Raw genomic sequence first — 17,367 nt, 5'->3', positions numbered from 1 at the left:
GGAAGGCAAATACAGTTGCCCTTCTCATAACTACTTAATTTTGAAAGTAACCACATAGCTCACTGCTGCTTTAGCAGAACCACCCACTGGCAGAACTGACCTGACTTTGGGTCAGGGTCAGTGCCTGGCAAATGGCACAGGGTCCTAGCATCATTTGGCCAACTCCTCTGATCTGAGGAGAAGGCTATAAGTCTCCTGAGAATGAATGGTATAAATTTCACCTTGACACTTAGGCACATCATGGTTTTATCTAAACTGAAAATTCTGGGAACTTGTTTAGCTTTTTCATTGACCTAATTAGGTTTGAATTTCAAAATCATCTTGGGAGGCATAATAAACATTTGGGAACTTAGGAATTTTGATGTAGGTTTCGTTTTCAAATTTTGCTTTGGATTTTACTTTAAGCTCAAACATCTCAATGTCTAGCCTGCTTCACATACACAGATTGACAGAGTGCATACTTTCCCATGGTTCCTGGCAAGCTGAAGGAAAGAACATTATCTCCAAGTTTAGCCCACATTCAATGCCACCTACCCGGATCTCCATGGCCTTTAGTTATTAAAAACAAGAGACTGTGATGATGATATTGATTTGGGACTCTGAAATGATTACTGAATATAAATGCCTCTTTATGCAAAATATTTTTCTTACTTACATCTAAGAAAAATTCCCAAGTATATAAAAAGATAAATAAAAACATGCAAATTGGTTTTTTTCTCATCATCTTTGACCAAATCCAAATATAAAATCACTTTGGGAGGTAGTGTGGGTATGGTAAGGATCAGTCATACATATCACTTTCAGGTGTGCACCCAGAGAAGCACCGTATACGAATGTCCCTCATTGTGATCACACAGCATTGGGATGAAGTGGGGAGAGTGGCTGTTAACTGCAGGGGTGAGAAGCCTCCCTGAGCAATGGTGAGCAACACATGGACACTAATGTTCTCTTACGCATTAATCTCCAGAGTGTGCATTCCATATCGACTCTCAATAATATACTTTCCAGGGTTTGCATGGACATTTATTGGCACCTGGTTTTTATACCTATAACAGAATGGAAACAAAATGAAGTAAGTTGAAGTGTAAACAACTTCATGATTAAACACACACATACAATTCTTGTTCTTGCAGGAACATCTGTAAACAGGGCACTGAGGGTAGCAGCAGCATCGATTAAATAAATGTAAATCATATTAGCTTACGTGAAGTGCACCAGCAATACATCACACTTCTTGATGAAGTGCTTTCCCCTCCTCTATAAACTTACATGAAAAATGTTGACGATTCACAACAATATGGCTGAATATCATGTAACATAATGTTACCGAAAAAAGCCAGTTACAAAACAGTGCACAGCAGAATGATTGCTTTTATATAGAACACAAAAACAAAAAGACTAATTAATGCTACTAGAAATCAGTAGTGTGTTGGGACGCAAGAAGGAGGCTTCTTGGGTGTCAATAATGTTTATTGATTTGGGTGTCAGTTACATGGGTGTGTGCAATCTACAAAAATTCACTAAAGCAATTCATTTGTAAAAGTGTGCAGTCTTTGGGAAGCCGAGGCGGGCAAATCACTTGAGGTCAGGAGTTTGAGACCAGCCTGGCCAACATGGTGAAATACCATCTCTACTAGTAATACTAAAAATTAGCCAGGCATGGTAGCACACACCTGTAATCCCAGCTACTCAGGAGGCTCAGGCACGAGAATTGTTTGAACCCAGGAGGCGGAGGTTGCAGTGAGCTGAGATTGTGCCACTGCATTCCAGCCTGGGCGACGGAGTGAGACTCCATCTCGAAAAAAAAATTTTTTGCAGTATATAATATGCACACTTTTTGTGTGCATGTTATATTATAATTAAAAAGGTTTTAGGCCAGGCATGGTGGCTTATGCATGTAATTCCTGTAATCCCAGCACTCTGGGAGGCTGAAGTGGAAGAATCACTTGAGACCAGGAGTTTGTGACCAGCCTGGGCAATAAGCAAGACCCTGAATCTATAAAAACTACAAAAAATTAGCTGAGTGTAAACCTGTAGTCCCAACTACTTTGGAGGCTGCAGTGGGAGAATAGCTTGAGCCTGAGAGGTTGAGGCTGCAGTGAGCTATGATCGTACCACTGCACTCCAGCCTGGGCAACAGAGTGAGACCGTGTCTTAAAATAAATAAAACAAACAAACAAATAAATAAGCTTTTTAAAAATAAATAAAACAAATAAATACATAAATAAGCTTTTTAAAAAGTTGACCACTATTGATGTAACAGAGAGGAAGGCTTTGTGTTGGGGGTTTTATTGCTGGCTATCTGTGTAGGATGAGAGCAAAACATTCTTCCTGCTAACATTCTTGCATGTTGTTAGAAGCAATATCATTATTATTATTATTATTATTATTTTTTTTTTTTTGAGACAGAGTTTCACTCTTGTTGCCCAGGCTGGAGTGCAATGGCATCATCTTGGCTCACTGCAAACTCCACTTCCCGGGTTCAAGTGATTCTCCTGCCTCAGCCTCCCCAGTAGCTGGGATTACAGGCACCAGCCACCACGCCTGGCTAGTTTTTTGTATTTTTAGTACAGATGGGGTTTCACCATGTTGGTCAGGCTGGTCTCGAACTCCTGACCTCAGGTCATCCACCTGCCTTGACATCCCAAAGTGCTGGGATTACAGGTGTGAGCCACTATGCCCAGCCTGCAATATCATTGTATTGAACGATCATTATATTTAAGTGTTTTATTCAATGTCATAAACAAACATGGCTCTTGCCTTGGAAGAATTTATAATATAAATCATGAAAGGAAACTTCTGACAAGAGCTGAAAGCCTCCCTTTTTCTGACTGTTCCATATCTGGTCAAGCCTCACAGCCCTCAGAGAGTGGACTACGCAGGCGGGCCTCTCCCTGGGACCCTATCTTCTGAGTCTGTACGTGGCGCCTGGATTCTTCACCACTTCCTCACGTTCTCAGTAGCCAGTGGCTATGGTGCTGGACCAGGCTTTTCTACTTAAATCATTTTCTGCCCAAAAGAGGAACTGGGTTTCACTTGTTTCCTTTTCAGACAGCCCACTTCGCACGCACAGATGACGTCAATAACCCTGATAAACATAGCTGACACAGAGAATTGACTATGAGCCAGGCAATGCTCTAAGCGCTTTATGCATACATTGGTAAGTTCAGTTCTCACAACCACCATATGAGATAGTGCTGTTTTTAACCTCATTTTCCAGATGAAGAAACCAAGGCATGAGGGTTTCAGGAACTTGCCCAGTCACACAGCCAGGAACAGCAGAGGAGGGATTTGAACCGGCAGCCTGGCTGCTGACCCATATGACGCTTCCATTTTCCAATTGTTCTGTCTGCATTTCATTTCTTCAGACTTGTGGACATGATCATAAGGAGGTTTGGGAGTAGGGAACATGATGGAAAGGGAGAGGAAGGAAGAATACTGGCTTCAGTCAGCTCCTTCCTTTCCCCAACTCTCTCTCTCACACACACATACACCCCTCCGTCCCTAAAGCACGTTATTCATTTTCTACACTTAAAACAAACAAACACTCTCCTCCATATAACAAAACCCGAACTCATCCTTCAAGATTCAGATCAAATGCAACTTCTTCAATAAACTCTTCCCTAAAATATGATATAATATGAATCGTTCCTGCCTCTCTGCATCAGGGTTACTTGCTTCAAATTACTAAATATAACATTTATCAAAATTATGGTTGGATATGTGTCTCTTCTATTAAGTTGCCAAACCTTTGAGGTTGGGATTGTGTCTGATCCACATTTACTTTTTTTTTTTTGAGACAGGGTCTCGCTCTGTCTCCCATGCTGGAGTGCAATGGTGTGATTATAGCTCCCTGCAACCTCCACCTCCCAGGCTCAAGCAATCTTCCCACCTCAGACTACCAAGTAGCTGGGACTACAAGTGTGCACCACCACACTCAGCTAATTTTTTCTATTTTTTGTAGAGACAGGCTCTTGCTATGTTGCCTATGCTGGTCTTAAACTCCTGGGATCAAGCAATCCTCCCACCTCGGCCTCCCAAAATGCTAGGATTACAGCCATGAGCCACTGTGCCTGGCCTGATCCACATTTACTTCTACTCCTACTCCTGAGGAAGAATGAGTCATGGGCAAACAGCAGGCCCTCAGAATTGGTTAAATTTGGTTGAACAGAATTAGCACGTAATGCAATAGATTAATTGTAGCTTCATAATTTTTTGTCTGAGAGAACAGAGTTCTGACAAGCATATATGTCATGATATGGATGATTTTATTTTAAATAAATAGCGATGAGGTCTCACTATGTTGCTCAAGTTGGTCTCAAATTCCTGGGCTCAAGCAGTCCCCCTGCCTCAGCCTCCCAAAGTTGGATGATTTTAAATAAATGCACACGAAGAAAGTAAGTTGGCAGTCTCAGTTCCCTCAGATGTGAAATGGAGAGGGTGGACTGGCTTAAGAATCGCAGCTGTGTGGCAGGTGCAGCAACATAACCTTCTCTAAACACAGAAGATCCTGCAAGTTGATGCAGTGCTATTTCCTGCCAGCAGCTTCAGACAGCTGTCTCAACATGGCTGGAGCAGACAGGACTATCTGATCAGAGATGGCTTGGAAAAAGAAATCTACTGGCCACTTCTAATCTCCCGCATTCCCCGTTTAGATGAAGTACAGGGTAGAACATGTTAATTGGCATGCTCTTCTTCTATAATTGGTTTAGGTAATTTCACACTGGACTCAAGCTCACTCTGGCTCTGCTCTTTCTTGTGCTGGAGGGTTTTCAGTGGTTCCTCTTTGCCTAAGAAAAGCACTGTGATACCAACAGCTGTGACATGTGCTGTTTGACCAAATGACTCAGTGACACTCAGTTCGGCTTCTGATCAAAAGTATTGCTCATATCTCTATAAAATTTTCATTACAAAGTATTCTGCAGGTCAGCAGTGGTAGTTCATGCCTGTAATCCCAGAACTTTGGGAGGCTGAAGCAGGAGGATCGTTTGAGGCCAGGAGTTCGAGACCAGCTGGGTAACATGGCAAGACTCCATGACTGTAAAAAATGAATTTTTAAAAATAAAATAAAAAACTATTTTGCAGCTCCCATAGTTGCTTCACCATCCTTTCTTTCCATTACTACTCAATTTAGCACCCTAATACCTTTTCCCCAGCTAACAACTTTTCTATTATCACCACATGGCAAGAGAAATGGGTTTAAAATACACACACACCACACATCACTTTGACTGCAGAGCTTGTAGTCTTTTCTCTGGAGCTTCAGATACCAATGTGAGAAATTCTTCATTTAAAGCGGTGGTCAAGGATTAAGTCAGAAAGGTATTTGATTCTATTCTCCAAAGAATTCCACCCAGTGAGGCATTTAGGTTTGCAGTCACTTGAGACTGGCTATCTTTAGCTTTAAGTCAGGGAAGAAAAGAAGGATTTGGGGCCTGTTCTGTATATACTTCACAGCTTGTTATTTCTAGAACATGAAATTCCAAGCTGAGTAGTCATCGGCTAATTTTGGAGGTTAATCCACACCCTGGGATTACATATCAAAAGCTTTCTTAAATCCCTGTGAATATTCAGATGTATACTATCTCCCTTATCATTTTTATGTAATGTCTATGAATTGTTAATGAGCTTTCAGTATACTATAAGTTTTTCCAGTGACATTTCCTTTATGTGTGTAAAACACACAATTCTCCCAGACAAATGTCAGTTTGGATGTTGGGCCGAGTTTATAGTATGGGGTCACAGTAAAAGCTCTTTGGCAGTGTAAAGCATGATCAAGCAAAAGACTTCACAAAAATTATTTTCTACCCACAAATAATGCACACCAAGATGATCTTTTTTTTTTTTTGAGACGGGGTCTTACTCTGTCACCCAGGCTGGAGAGCAGTGGCGCGATCTGTGCTCACTGCAACCTCCGCCTTCCGGGTTCAAGTGGTTCCCCTGCCTCAGCCTCCCAAGTAGCTGGGACTATAGGAGCGTGCCACCACGTCCAGCTACTTTTTGTATTTTTAGTAGACATGGGCTTTCACCATGTTGGCCAGGCTGGTCTCAAACTCCTGACCTCCGGTGATCTGCCTGCTTCCGCCCCCAAAGTGCTGGGATTACAGGCGTGAACCACCAAGCCCGGCCAAAGATGATCTTTAATATACTGAATCTCACCACAAATGAGATTGCTGCTTATAATCCAACCTGTTTTGAATAAATCACTCTAGACCCACTTTAAAAACTAATTATCTGAGAGAGATTGAGAGAGAGAGAGAGATCCCATTGGGATAGATTTTGGAATTAAGTAAATAAGAAAAATCCAAAATAAAACTCCAAATCCTTATGTTGGAAAACTGTTGTAAATTGTAAATAATTCGTGTTAACCATTTTAAATATAAGCTGTTTTTTCTATGATAATATGGTAGTAACTGCTAAATTTGAATATGTGATTAATAATTCTAATCTTGAAAATAAACTCAATGCATGATTCTATTATGAAATTTACAAACCCTCATCATTTGTGAGAATAGAAGAGTTTTCTGAATCTCTGCCTTTGTAACTATTTTATTCCTAGGTTTTGAATTATTATAATGGGCTTAATGACACATTTCTTTAAGTATCTATTTGACAACGACTTTTGGGTGAAACTGAATAATTTTTTCTTTTTTTTTTTTTTTGAGACAGGGTCTTGCTCTGTCCCCCAGGCTATAGTGCAGTGGTGCGATCTCACTCACTGCAACTTCCACCTCCCAGATTCAAGCAATTCTCCTGCCTCAGCCTCCTGTGTAGCTGGTACTACAGGTGCCTGCCACCACACCCGGCTAATTTTTGTACTTTTAGTACAGATGGAGTTTCACCATGTTGGCCAGGCTGGTCTCGAACTCTGGACCTCAGGTAATCCGCCCGACTCGGCCTCCTAAAGAGCTGGGATTACAGGCGTGAGCCCTCGCGCCTGGCTGAAACTGAAGAATTTTAAACATGTATTATAAATGTTTTGCTTGAGGATCTAGTCCAGTGTCCAACATACAGATATGAAAACATGAGTGCCGAGTGAGTGAATGACAGGTACACACTGATACCAACACATTGCTCCAGTGAGTTTTCCTGATCTTCCTGCAGGCTACAATCAAGATTTCCATGGACAAATTCAATCTAGGCTTCAGGCCAGAAACCCAAATGAATCCTGCTCTTTAAAAAGTATACCTGTCATGAGGTGAGGGGAGGGGGAGGGATAGCATTGGGAGATATACCTAATGTAAATGACAAGTTGATGGGTGCAGCACACCAACATGGCACATGTATACATATGTAACAAACCTGCACATTATGCACATGTACCCTAGAACTTAAAGTATTATAATAATAATAAAAAGTATACAATTAACACTATTCTCTCCTTTTAAAGAAAACTTTTTCCTTCTCCACTATTTCACATAATGTTTAAAATCTGACTAGGTAATACGTTTATATGGTTCAAGAACCAGAAAGAACTAAGGGTGCACAGTGAACCCTTCCTGGTAACTTCCTAGAACTTTTGTCCCTTTGACAAGGCTCCCCCTCAGGGTCAATAGCTTTTCTTAGGTTCTTACATATCCTTCCAGAATTTCATTATGCAAATAAAACAAAAACAAACATAAATGCTTTTTTCTTCCCCCTTTAAACAGAAAGACTCTTATTATACAAGTTATTACATAAATGTACCCTATTAAATTTTAAAACTTTAATTTTTTTCACTACATATGTATTTTCCCTTCTATGTTGACAGAGTCCTCCTGCAGGATGGCCAGCTTCACGGTAGGGGTGCAGCAGCATCCTCTGCAACTAACTTTTCTTTCTTCTTCTTTTTTTTTTTTTTTTTTTTTTTTTTTTTGAGAGAGTTTCGCTCTTGTTGCCCAGGCTGCCTGTGCCTGGAGTGCAGTGGCGTGATCTCAGCTCACCGCAACATCCGCCTTCCGCGTTCCATCGATTCTCCTGCCTCAGCCTCCCCAGTAGCTGGGATTACAGGCATGCTCCACCACACCCGGCTAATTTTGTATTTTTAGTAGAGACAGGGTCTCTCCATGTTGGTTAGGCTGGTCTCGGACTCCCAACCTCAGGTAATCCGCCCGACTCGGCCTCCCAAAGTGCTGGGATTACAGGCGTGGGCCACCGCGCCGGGCCTGTAACTAACTTTTCTACCGAGGCCAGTGCTTAGACAGGCTCCCTGCTGCTGTCAGAGCGAGTTGGGAATAGGATGGTACTGCATCCTGTCTCTGCATCTGACCTTAATGAGGGATGTGTGTGCCCTCATTCAGTGCTCTCTGGGTAACCTCTAGATTCCACGTGAATAGATTTGGTTACTAATGTGGGATTGGTTGGAGAGCGGCTGCTGAGTGCTTGTATCATTTGTTAGGCCTCAGGAACTCCCATGAGTGAAGGTGTCCAGTGGAAACTTGGAGCCAAACCCTCTTTGGAAAGGGCTCTGCCGGAGCCAGGCCCGCCACACGTGCCTTTGAAAGATGTGGCTAAGGACGTTAACTGCTATGAGTGGAGGCAGTGTGATTATATGAAGCATCATCACAAATTTACTCCTTTAATAAACCTGCTGATATTCAGGAAGGGCATTCTCAATATTCCCTTTGTACTTCTCCTCAGTGTCAGGCCCAGGAAGCTGCAATCGGATACCAAAAAGGTATAAATGCCAGCAATGTCATCACCAACAATCTTGGTTGTTGCTTGGGCTGCGGGTTCCCAGGTCTTCAAGGGGAAGGCTGCTTATTGAAGATTTCATGCTCTGTACCAGTGGTGCAAAGTCAATTAGCACTCCAGTGAATGATTTTTCGTTCTCTCTCTCTTTTTTTTTTTTCTTTTTTTTGAGACAGGGTCACACTCTATTGCTCAGGCTGGAGTGCAGTAGTGCCATCTCAGCTCACTGCAACCTCTGCTTCCTGGATTCAAGTGATTCTTGTGCCTCAGCCTCCCGAGTAGCTGGGATTACAGGTATGCACCAACACACCTGGCTAATTTTTGTATTTTTAGCAGAGACACGTTTTCTCCATGTTGGCCAGGCTGGTCTCAAACTCCTGGCCTCAAGTGATCTGCCCATCTCGGCCTCCCAAAGTGTTGGGATTACAGGTGTGAGCCAGCTCACCCAGCCCAGTTAATGACTTTTTAAAAACATGCCCAGGAATATATACTAATCCTATCCAGAAGTCAACTCCCAGAGATGGATTTAACTTGAAGCAAATGAAGCTTAAATTTCAGGGTCTCTCACTACCCAAATCCCTGCAAGACCTTATGTCCTAACTTATACTGCTAATTTATTTATTTAGTTTGTAAAGAGTGCCCTCCAAGTTGTATCAGCTTCATGCCAACAAAACCTGACCCTGACCCTGTTTATTGCCATTTCCAGTCATCAGTTATCTGCTAACTGATTGTCCAAGTTTCAGCTTTACCCAGGGCAACTCTTGCTCTCAGAAGTATAGTTAACTATTTTCCCAGTTATCTCCCAGTTCTTTTTTTGTTTGTTTGTTTTTTTGTTTTTTTTAGCTCAGTTACCCAGGCTGGGATGCAGTGGCGAGATCAGAGCTCACTGAAGCCTTGTTGTTCGTTTGTTTTAATATTTATTTTTCACTTAGCTTGCAGGGCAAGGAGACTGTCTGTGAAATGCTCTGGTCTGTCCCTCGTGGGAGAATGTACGATAAATAATGAAGTCACTAGGACTGATGCTTTGCACGGGGCTCAAGGGAGTTGTTCTCTCCAAGAGCACTAACGGAGGTGCAGGGACCAGAGGAGGCTCATCCAGTACTTCTGGAGAGGAAGCTTGTCTTTGTGTCTTCCCTTTTGTTTGAAATGAGCCCCTAGGACATAAACTTCACATGTAAAGGATGCAAATATTTCAAAGCCACCTGTAAAAGGTTTGGGGATCAACTCTACTGCTTCTCAGCTCTGTTAGTGAGGATCACTGGAAATGGACAGTATTTCTATTTTTGAATTTAACTGGAATTTGAAGGGTTGACAGTTTGGTCATCTCCTATTTTTCTGGAGAGTTTCCATTCTTTTTGTTTTTGTTTTTAATTACTTTTTTTCCAGATCAACAGAGCACAATGTAAGGAGTCTAATCTCTGAAGTTCAGCTCTGCTTTTGTGAAATCACATCACTTTTGCTTAATAACACCATCAGCGGTATGTGGCCAGGTTTTTATTCAAGTTGCTGTGTACTTAACAGAATAAATAAATGCTTAGGAACTGAATGTTTATCTCCCAGAAGCTACTTTGTATCCTTTTGATAATCATCTTAAATTCTAATTTTTTTAAAGTAGGAAAACACAGATAGGAAACTGTGTAATAAACACATTTATTCAACAAAGGCCTCTAATTATTCATTTATTATTGATACATTTTAATTCATGAAAGAAGAAATATTTTTACTAATATTTCTTGCAGCTGAAAATTTGTTATTGTTTGTGAATTTCTATAGGAAAGTTTGGAATTTTTTTTTTTGAGGTGGGAAGTAATTGGTTTTTTAAGAAGAAATGTCCCTTTAACAGGCCAAATTGTGCAACTCTATAGTCACAGAGAAGGGCAGGCAAAGGCAGAGTGATTGCTAACTTACTTTTCCATTTTAAAGCTTGTAAATTGATTTTTTTAAACTTCATTTTTATAGAAATATGTTTCCACAGTTCTCATCTATAAATTATTTGCCCTGATAATTCATAGCCAGCTTTGATTTTTATTCTTTGGTTTTCAAGCTCAGAAGCCCTGAAAAGAGTTTACATACATAGAAAAATTGTAAGTAAATCCAAAATCATCAAAGACAGATTAAGATTACAAGTAAAAACTCACCATGTGCTCCTTAAGAAAAACCTTAGAAGCCAGGAGCGCTGGCTCACTCTGGTAGTCCCAGCACTTTGGGAGGCCGAGGTGGGCAAATCACCTGAGGTCAGGAGTTCGAGACCAGCCTGGCCAACACAGCAAAACCCCGTCTCTACTGAAAATACAAAAATTAGCCAGGTGTGGTGGTATGCGCCTGTATTCCCAGCTACTTGGGAGGCTGAGGCAGGAGAATTGCTTGAACCCAGGAGGCAGAGGTTGCGGTGAGCTGAGATTACATCACTGCATTCCAGCCTGGGTGACAAGGCGGGACTCTGTCTCAAAAAAGAAAAAAAAAAAAGAATAACCTTAGAGAGTTAATTGGGTTTATCTTGTCAGCTGCCTCCACAGTGCTAGGCAGGCATCTGATCAACATTAGAAATAACAGAAAAGAAAGGAGAAGGACGCAGACACTCTGGGTGACAGTGACATTCATGTAGTGTTTATATTGCAACCTAAGGTGCATTTACCACCACTCCTGAAAATAAGAAAAAAGCATGCAAATACCTGCACCAGAGAGTAAAACTGAAATATCTTTTTTAATTGGCTCAATTATTTTCATACTTCTGCCGTCTATGGCAGATATTTGTAACATGTGGCAGGAAAGTTCTCAGGTTAGGGATCACAAAGTCATCGACAATTGCAATAGGATATATTATGAAGGAGGAAAAAGAGTGCTTATTCTTTATGGAAAGAAAATATCTCATGCCCTATGTTGGGTAATATCTGCCTTCCAATTCTTTCTTTTGTTTGGTGTCAGAAAACACATTGATGCAACTTGCTTATGCTCTCTGGTAAAAAAAAAATAAATAAATAAGAAAGGAAGAAAGAAAGAGAGAAAGAAGGAAGGAAGGAAGGAAAGGAAGGAAGGAAGGAGAGAGAGAGAGAAAGAAAGAGAAAGAAAGAAAGAAAGAAAGAGAAAGAAAGAAAGAAAAGAGAAAAGAAAGAAAGGGGAAGGAAGGAAGGGAGAGAGAGAAAGAAAGAAAGAGAAAGAAGGAAAGAGGAAGATAAAAAGAAAGAAAAAAGAAGGAAAAGAGAGAAAGAAAGAAAAAAGAAAGAAAAAAGAAAGAAAGAAAGAAAGGAAGAAAGACACATTGAGGCCTCAGCTCACATGAGGAGTAGAGATGGGAGTTTTAGTCAAAGGGAGTTTTGTAAAAGGCAGCATTGCTTCTGATCACAAAATCCTGCCATGTTGTGTAAAGTTCATTGTTGGAAGCTAATTTTTACCTAACTTTTATCATCCGTAAGAGTTATAGACATACATTTGGTATGTTGGTACATATGTTGACTAAAATGCAATACTTCATATAAAATAAAGATCCATTTGTATAATAGGATTATAGAGTATTATCATGTAGCATATATATGCAAGACTGTTTTTTCTTCCCATGCATACAAATTCATCTCAATACCCTTCTTCACTCTTTTAAAAACCTATACAATCTTGTAGATGTCTTCATTGACTCTTGCATATGGTTGTTCTGTGTGTTTCCACTAGAGGTGAACTTAACTTTGTGTAATGAATTCTGTTAGCTTTCATAAAGATAACATACCACGTGACACGAGGTTCTGGCCAGCCTGCTATGGAGCAATGCAATTTTACATTCTCCTTCTCCCAAACCGTGTGGGAGCGAGGTTTAATGATAAACTCAGGAGCATGGAGAAGATGGTCTTCATTCAACTTGGCATGATATGTCTCGGTTTCTTCTAACTGAAAAAACAAATATGCAAACAAACATATTACCAAAATACCAATAAATCAAAGTGAATTTTGGTGCTAAAATAACAAGTAGAAGGCAAAAGTTTTATTTTTCCATTTGGAAGCTTAATTTTGTGTAGAGAAAATGCACTCCCTTCTCCCTTTTAAGAACAGAGGTAGTTATTTGACATTTAACATTCTAAGCTTAAGCAACATCTTTGATTTCTTTTTCTTTCTTTTTTTTTTTTTTTTTTGGCCTGGACTGGAGTGCACTGGTGCAACCTGGATCACTGCAGCCTCTGCCTCCCAGGTTCATGCGATTCTTGTGCCTCAGCCTCCCGAGTAGCTGGGATTACAGGCATGCACCACCATGCCTGGCTAATTTTTGTATTTTTAGTAGAGATTTTAGGGGTTTCACCATGTTGGCTAGGCTGGTCTCGAACTCCTGTCCTCAAGTAATTCTCCTGCCTTGGCCTCCCAAAACTGGGATTACAGGTGTGAGCCACCACACCTGATCATATTTTACTTCTCCAAGGTGGATTTCTTAAGGCTCTTTAAAATCTTTAATTTCCTTAAAACCTAAAATTCCATGGAGTTTAAAACTATTGTTTGCTTTCTTTGACCTACATATTAACATTTTGATGTCTTTCTCCTTGTTTTCTTATGTTTTGTTTCTCCAAAAGACCACATATTCTTCATTTGAAACAAATCAGCTGGGTGCAGTGGTTCACACCTATAATCCCAACATTTGGGGAGGCCGAGGTGGGTGGATCACTTGAGGTCAGGAGTTCGAGACCAGCCTTGCCAACATGGTGAAACCCCATCTCTACTAAAAAAAAAAAAAAAAAAAAAAAAAAAAAAAACGAAAATTAGCCGGGTGTGGTGGCACGTGCCTGTAATCCCAGCTACTTGGGAGGCTGAGGCAGAAGAATCGCTTGAATCCGGGAGGTGGAGGCTGCAGTGAGCTGAGACTGCGCCACTGCACTCCAACCTGGGGGACAGAGCGAGACTCCATCTCAAAAAAAAAAAAAAAAAGAAACAAATCAATCTATATCTACACACACACACACACACACCCCTTATGACATGCATTTCCACCTTTGTAAGTTACTTTAAACTGTCTTTTCTTACTGTTTTCCTCAGGGACAGGCGTTCTGCCTTTTCTCGAATCACAACTTTCCTTGACTTCTTTTCAGAAGTTTCTTCCTGTTGAAGAGCGGATGTGGCCTGTTTGGAAACCACGGACTGCCTGGATGCCGTGGACTGCCTGGATGCCGTGGACTGCTTGGATGCTGTGGACTGCTTGGATGCCGTGGACTGCTTAGATGCCGTGGTCTGCTTGGATGCTGTGGACTGTTTAGATGTTGTGATTCCTTCCTCACTAGCAAGAAGATTCCTCTGGGCTATATAAGCAGCAGCTTCTTTAATTCTTTCTTCTTCCGTATCAGTAATTCCACTGACATGCTTTTGACTAAAACACAACAATGGCAAAATGTAGATGTTGTGGATGGCAGTGATAAGATTGAGTAATTTTACTAAGTTCAAAGTACCACACCTCAGACACTGTATCCTGCACCAAAAGAAAACCCGACATAGAAAAAGCAGGTGAATCAGAAGCTGACACTTCATGTACAGAAGTATTCCTCACCTTAACAAATAACAACAATAATAACACCTATGATGGCCCTGGTGATTTTCACATACACTATCTTGTTTCATCCCCATACAAACCCTATGAGATAAACTTTTTTTTTTTGATATGGAGTCTCGCTCTTGTTGCCCAGGCTGGAGTGCAGTGGTGCGATCTCAGCTCACTGCAACCTTGGCCTCCTTGTTCAAGCAATTCTCCTGCCTCAGCCTCTCAAGGAGCTGGGATTACAGGCTCCTGCTACCATGCCTGGCTAATATTTTGTAATTTTAGTAGAGACAGGGTTTCACCATGTTGGCCAGGCTGGTCTCGAATTCCTGACCTGAGGTGATCCACCAGCCTTGGCCTCCCAAAGTGCTGGGATTACAGGCGTGAGCCACCGTGCCCGGCCAAGATAAATTATTATTTCTGTTTTAAATATATGGTAACGAAGTTCAGATAAGTTAGATAACCTGGCCAAGGTCGTCTCACTGGTTGTCTTAGTGTGTTTAAACATGATTTTGTTTAAAATAAAAGATTATGGTTCCTTTCCAGAAAAGCCATATTGTCAAATGAGATCTAGTTTGTGTGCCTGTGACCCTGATACATGAGTAGGAGCTTGATCTGGGTTCTGTCACTTTGCTGATGTAATGCATTACCTGGAGTTGTTACATGTATGAATAAGCTCCGAATTTACATGAGGTTCCTTATGCCTACTGGGTTTCTTTCTAAGATAATACATGCTGTGTGTGCATATACTATGTGTGTACCTATACTATATACTAAGAAATTATCAAACTTGTGATGGAAGTGGTGACGTTTATAAATGTGACTCATTATTATTCATAATTGATGACAATAGTAAGGGAGTGGCAACATCCCAAGTGCAATGCCTACTGTGGCAGTTTATGATAGAATCTGTGCTGTGATTTATTCATACCGTTTAAAAATATTTGAATTATTTTAACGTATTTCAGTGCCTTTTGTTGTAAACCCCCTCAAATGTTTCGTGAGAGAGTGTATTGATTACATCGAAGATTCTCTTGACATTGAGTCTCCTTAGACCTCTTAAGTCAGAATCGTGCATTCTAAGAACGATTACTTGAGAATGTAAGCAAATGCTGCCATTGTGTTAGCAAGTTCCTAGCATCTAAATCTATGCCGCTTGCTGAGGAATGAGATTCCACATTTGCCAAGATTGGGGTTTCTCATGGACTATTCCTAAAACATCTGGCAGATGAGATGAGTCCACGTTGTTTCTGACTAAATGTAGTGAGTAAATTTTAAGTTTTTTTCTCTCTCTGTAAATATTAATAAGCTAATCCCTACTATGGATGTTAGTAATATGTCCATTATTATTTGGGGGAGAGGAGGAAGATGAAAGATTTTTAGCTTAGTGTCCTCACATAATGACCTCTCATTCTTTTTTGAACAAGATAGGAAGTGAATGAATTACTAACTGAATACAAAACAAACCATCAGGAGAATTTGCTTGGAATTCTCTGTGGAAGTCAATATGCAATAGGGAGATGTGAAATGAGCTTTGTGAGCTGTTTCAATTCATGTAATGATGGATCATATTCAGTGCTAGTCTTGCCCCAGGCTCCAAGTAAGAGAACTTTATGTTTAAGTTCTCATTACTACTGATACTGGATATGTTGGCACAGCTCTAGAGGGCCAAATGAAGTGATAGTCTCCTTGCCTTTTCCATTTACAAAGAAGCTAAACTTCGAAAAAAAACTAATCTAATTGTTTCACACGAGAACTCAACTACAGTTAAAAAGTATGTTAGACCCAGGCAATAGGGATATTCTCCTTTAAGTAAAAGTCAGGATTTATCAGTGATAACCCTTCTATAATCTGGACACAAAAGCAAAACTGTGAGGCTAACATGTTGACAAAAGTATACTACTACAAAGTAAAAATAAATTTAAAATCTCCCAGTACTCTGCGAATCTCTGACAGTCTCAATTCAAAAATCTCTTGTTGACACAAAGTTTACTCGATTTATTGGAATATAATTGGAAATTTCAGGTGCCATGCAGAGGAAATGGTATTTTCCAGAAGCACACTGTGAGTGCAGAGGGCATGTCCACTGCATTCACGAGGCCTACGTGGGACTTTCAATTCTTTACCTCCCAGGCATGCAGCTTTCAGCAAGTCACTCTGCCATTATTTCCTTGTCCAAAACGTTGATATATTAATATCTCTGCAGGGTTGTATGGAGAATTTAGAAAGATGGTTTATATAAAGCACCTTGCGTGAGTCCCAGCAAATAATAATAGACACTCAACAAATGTTCATTTCTTTTCCATCCTCTCCTCAGATTAATACTGCCAAAACCACTGTGAAACGTTATTTTCGACACAGTAACAGAGTATAGGGGATGACACCATATAAGATATAATGAGAACTAGAAATAAAGCCTAGAAGATCAATTTTTCTTCACATCTTTTTGTTTTTTTTTTTTGAGATGGAGTCTCGCTCTGTGGCCCAGGCTGGAGTGCAGTGGCCTGATCTCAGCTCACTGCAACCTCTGCCTCCCAGGTTTAAGTGATTCTCCTGCCTCAGCCTCCTGAGTAGCTGGGACTACAGGTGCCCGCCACCACGCCTGGCTAATTTTTTTGTATTTTTAGTAGAGACCGGGTTTCACCGTGTTAGCCAGGATGGTCTCAATCTCCTGACATTGTGATCTGCCCGCCTTGGCCTCCCAAAGTGCTGGAATTACAGGCATGAGCCACCGTGCCTGGCCTCACATCTTCTTTTATCACAGTTTATTTGTAAATGATCACTTCTTGAGATTGGCCCGGAAGAGAAAAATAGTTTGGTGTGGACAGAGCAGGGAGAAGATGTTAGGAGTAAGAAGCTTCATTTTGTGCCCTGCCAGGTGGAGTCATGTCACGTAGGCTGGTGTTAAGCTGATGTGGTTTTTAGATGATTTTTTGAAACAGAGTGGGAAAAATACTGGAGACAAAAGACTTTACCGCTCTAGCCTACCATCTCTTATAAGGAATGCGAGTTACATTAAGCTACTGTGAAGAGGTCAAAAGGCTGGGCATCCATACTTAGCAGTGAAAGCATGTTTGTCTGGAAAGTTCACTTAAAAAAATCAGAGATAGCAAAGATATCAAATAAAAAGCTAAAAATACAATGTTATTTGTCCCTTTACCTTCCTAATTGGGTTCAGAGCAATTATGACATTAGCC

At 40.7% G+C, this 17,367-nt stretch overlaps 1 protein-coding gene across 4 annotated transcripts in view; it reads right to left on the bottom strand.

The window, feature by feature from the left end:
- MYOM1 (myomesin 1) overlaps nt 1–17,367 on the bottom strand; it is a 186,349-nt gene that overhangs the window by 111,882 nt on the left and 57,100 nt on the right. For all 4 annotated transcript variants that reach the window (XM_055368518.2, XM_063699434.1, XM_031003674.3 and 1 more), the window contains 3 exons: nt 13,666–14,005; nt 12,389–12,546; nt 954–1,046 (listed from right to left, as the gene is read on the bottom strand). In XM_055368518.2, the coding sequence (XP_055224493.1) occupies nt 954–1,046; nt 12,389–12,546; nt 13,666–14,005 (591 nt within the window). The remainder of the gene's footprint in view (nt 1–953; nt 1,047–12,388; nt 12,547–13,665; nt 14,006–17,367) is intronic.

This window comes from Gorilla gorilla, chromosome 17 (genome assembly GCF_029281585.2).
Source record: "Gorilla gorilla gorilla isolate KB3781 chromosome 17, NHGRI_mGorGor1-v2.1_pri, whole genome shotgun sequence".
NCBI classification, from domain to species: Eukaryota; Metazoa; Chordata; class Mammalia; order Primates; family Hominidae; genus Gorilla; species Gorilla gorilla.
Note: the sequence above shows the minus strand (reverse complement) of the source record. Positions and strands in the feature narration are given on the sequence as shown.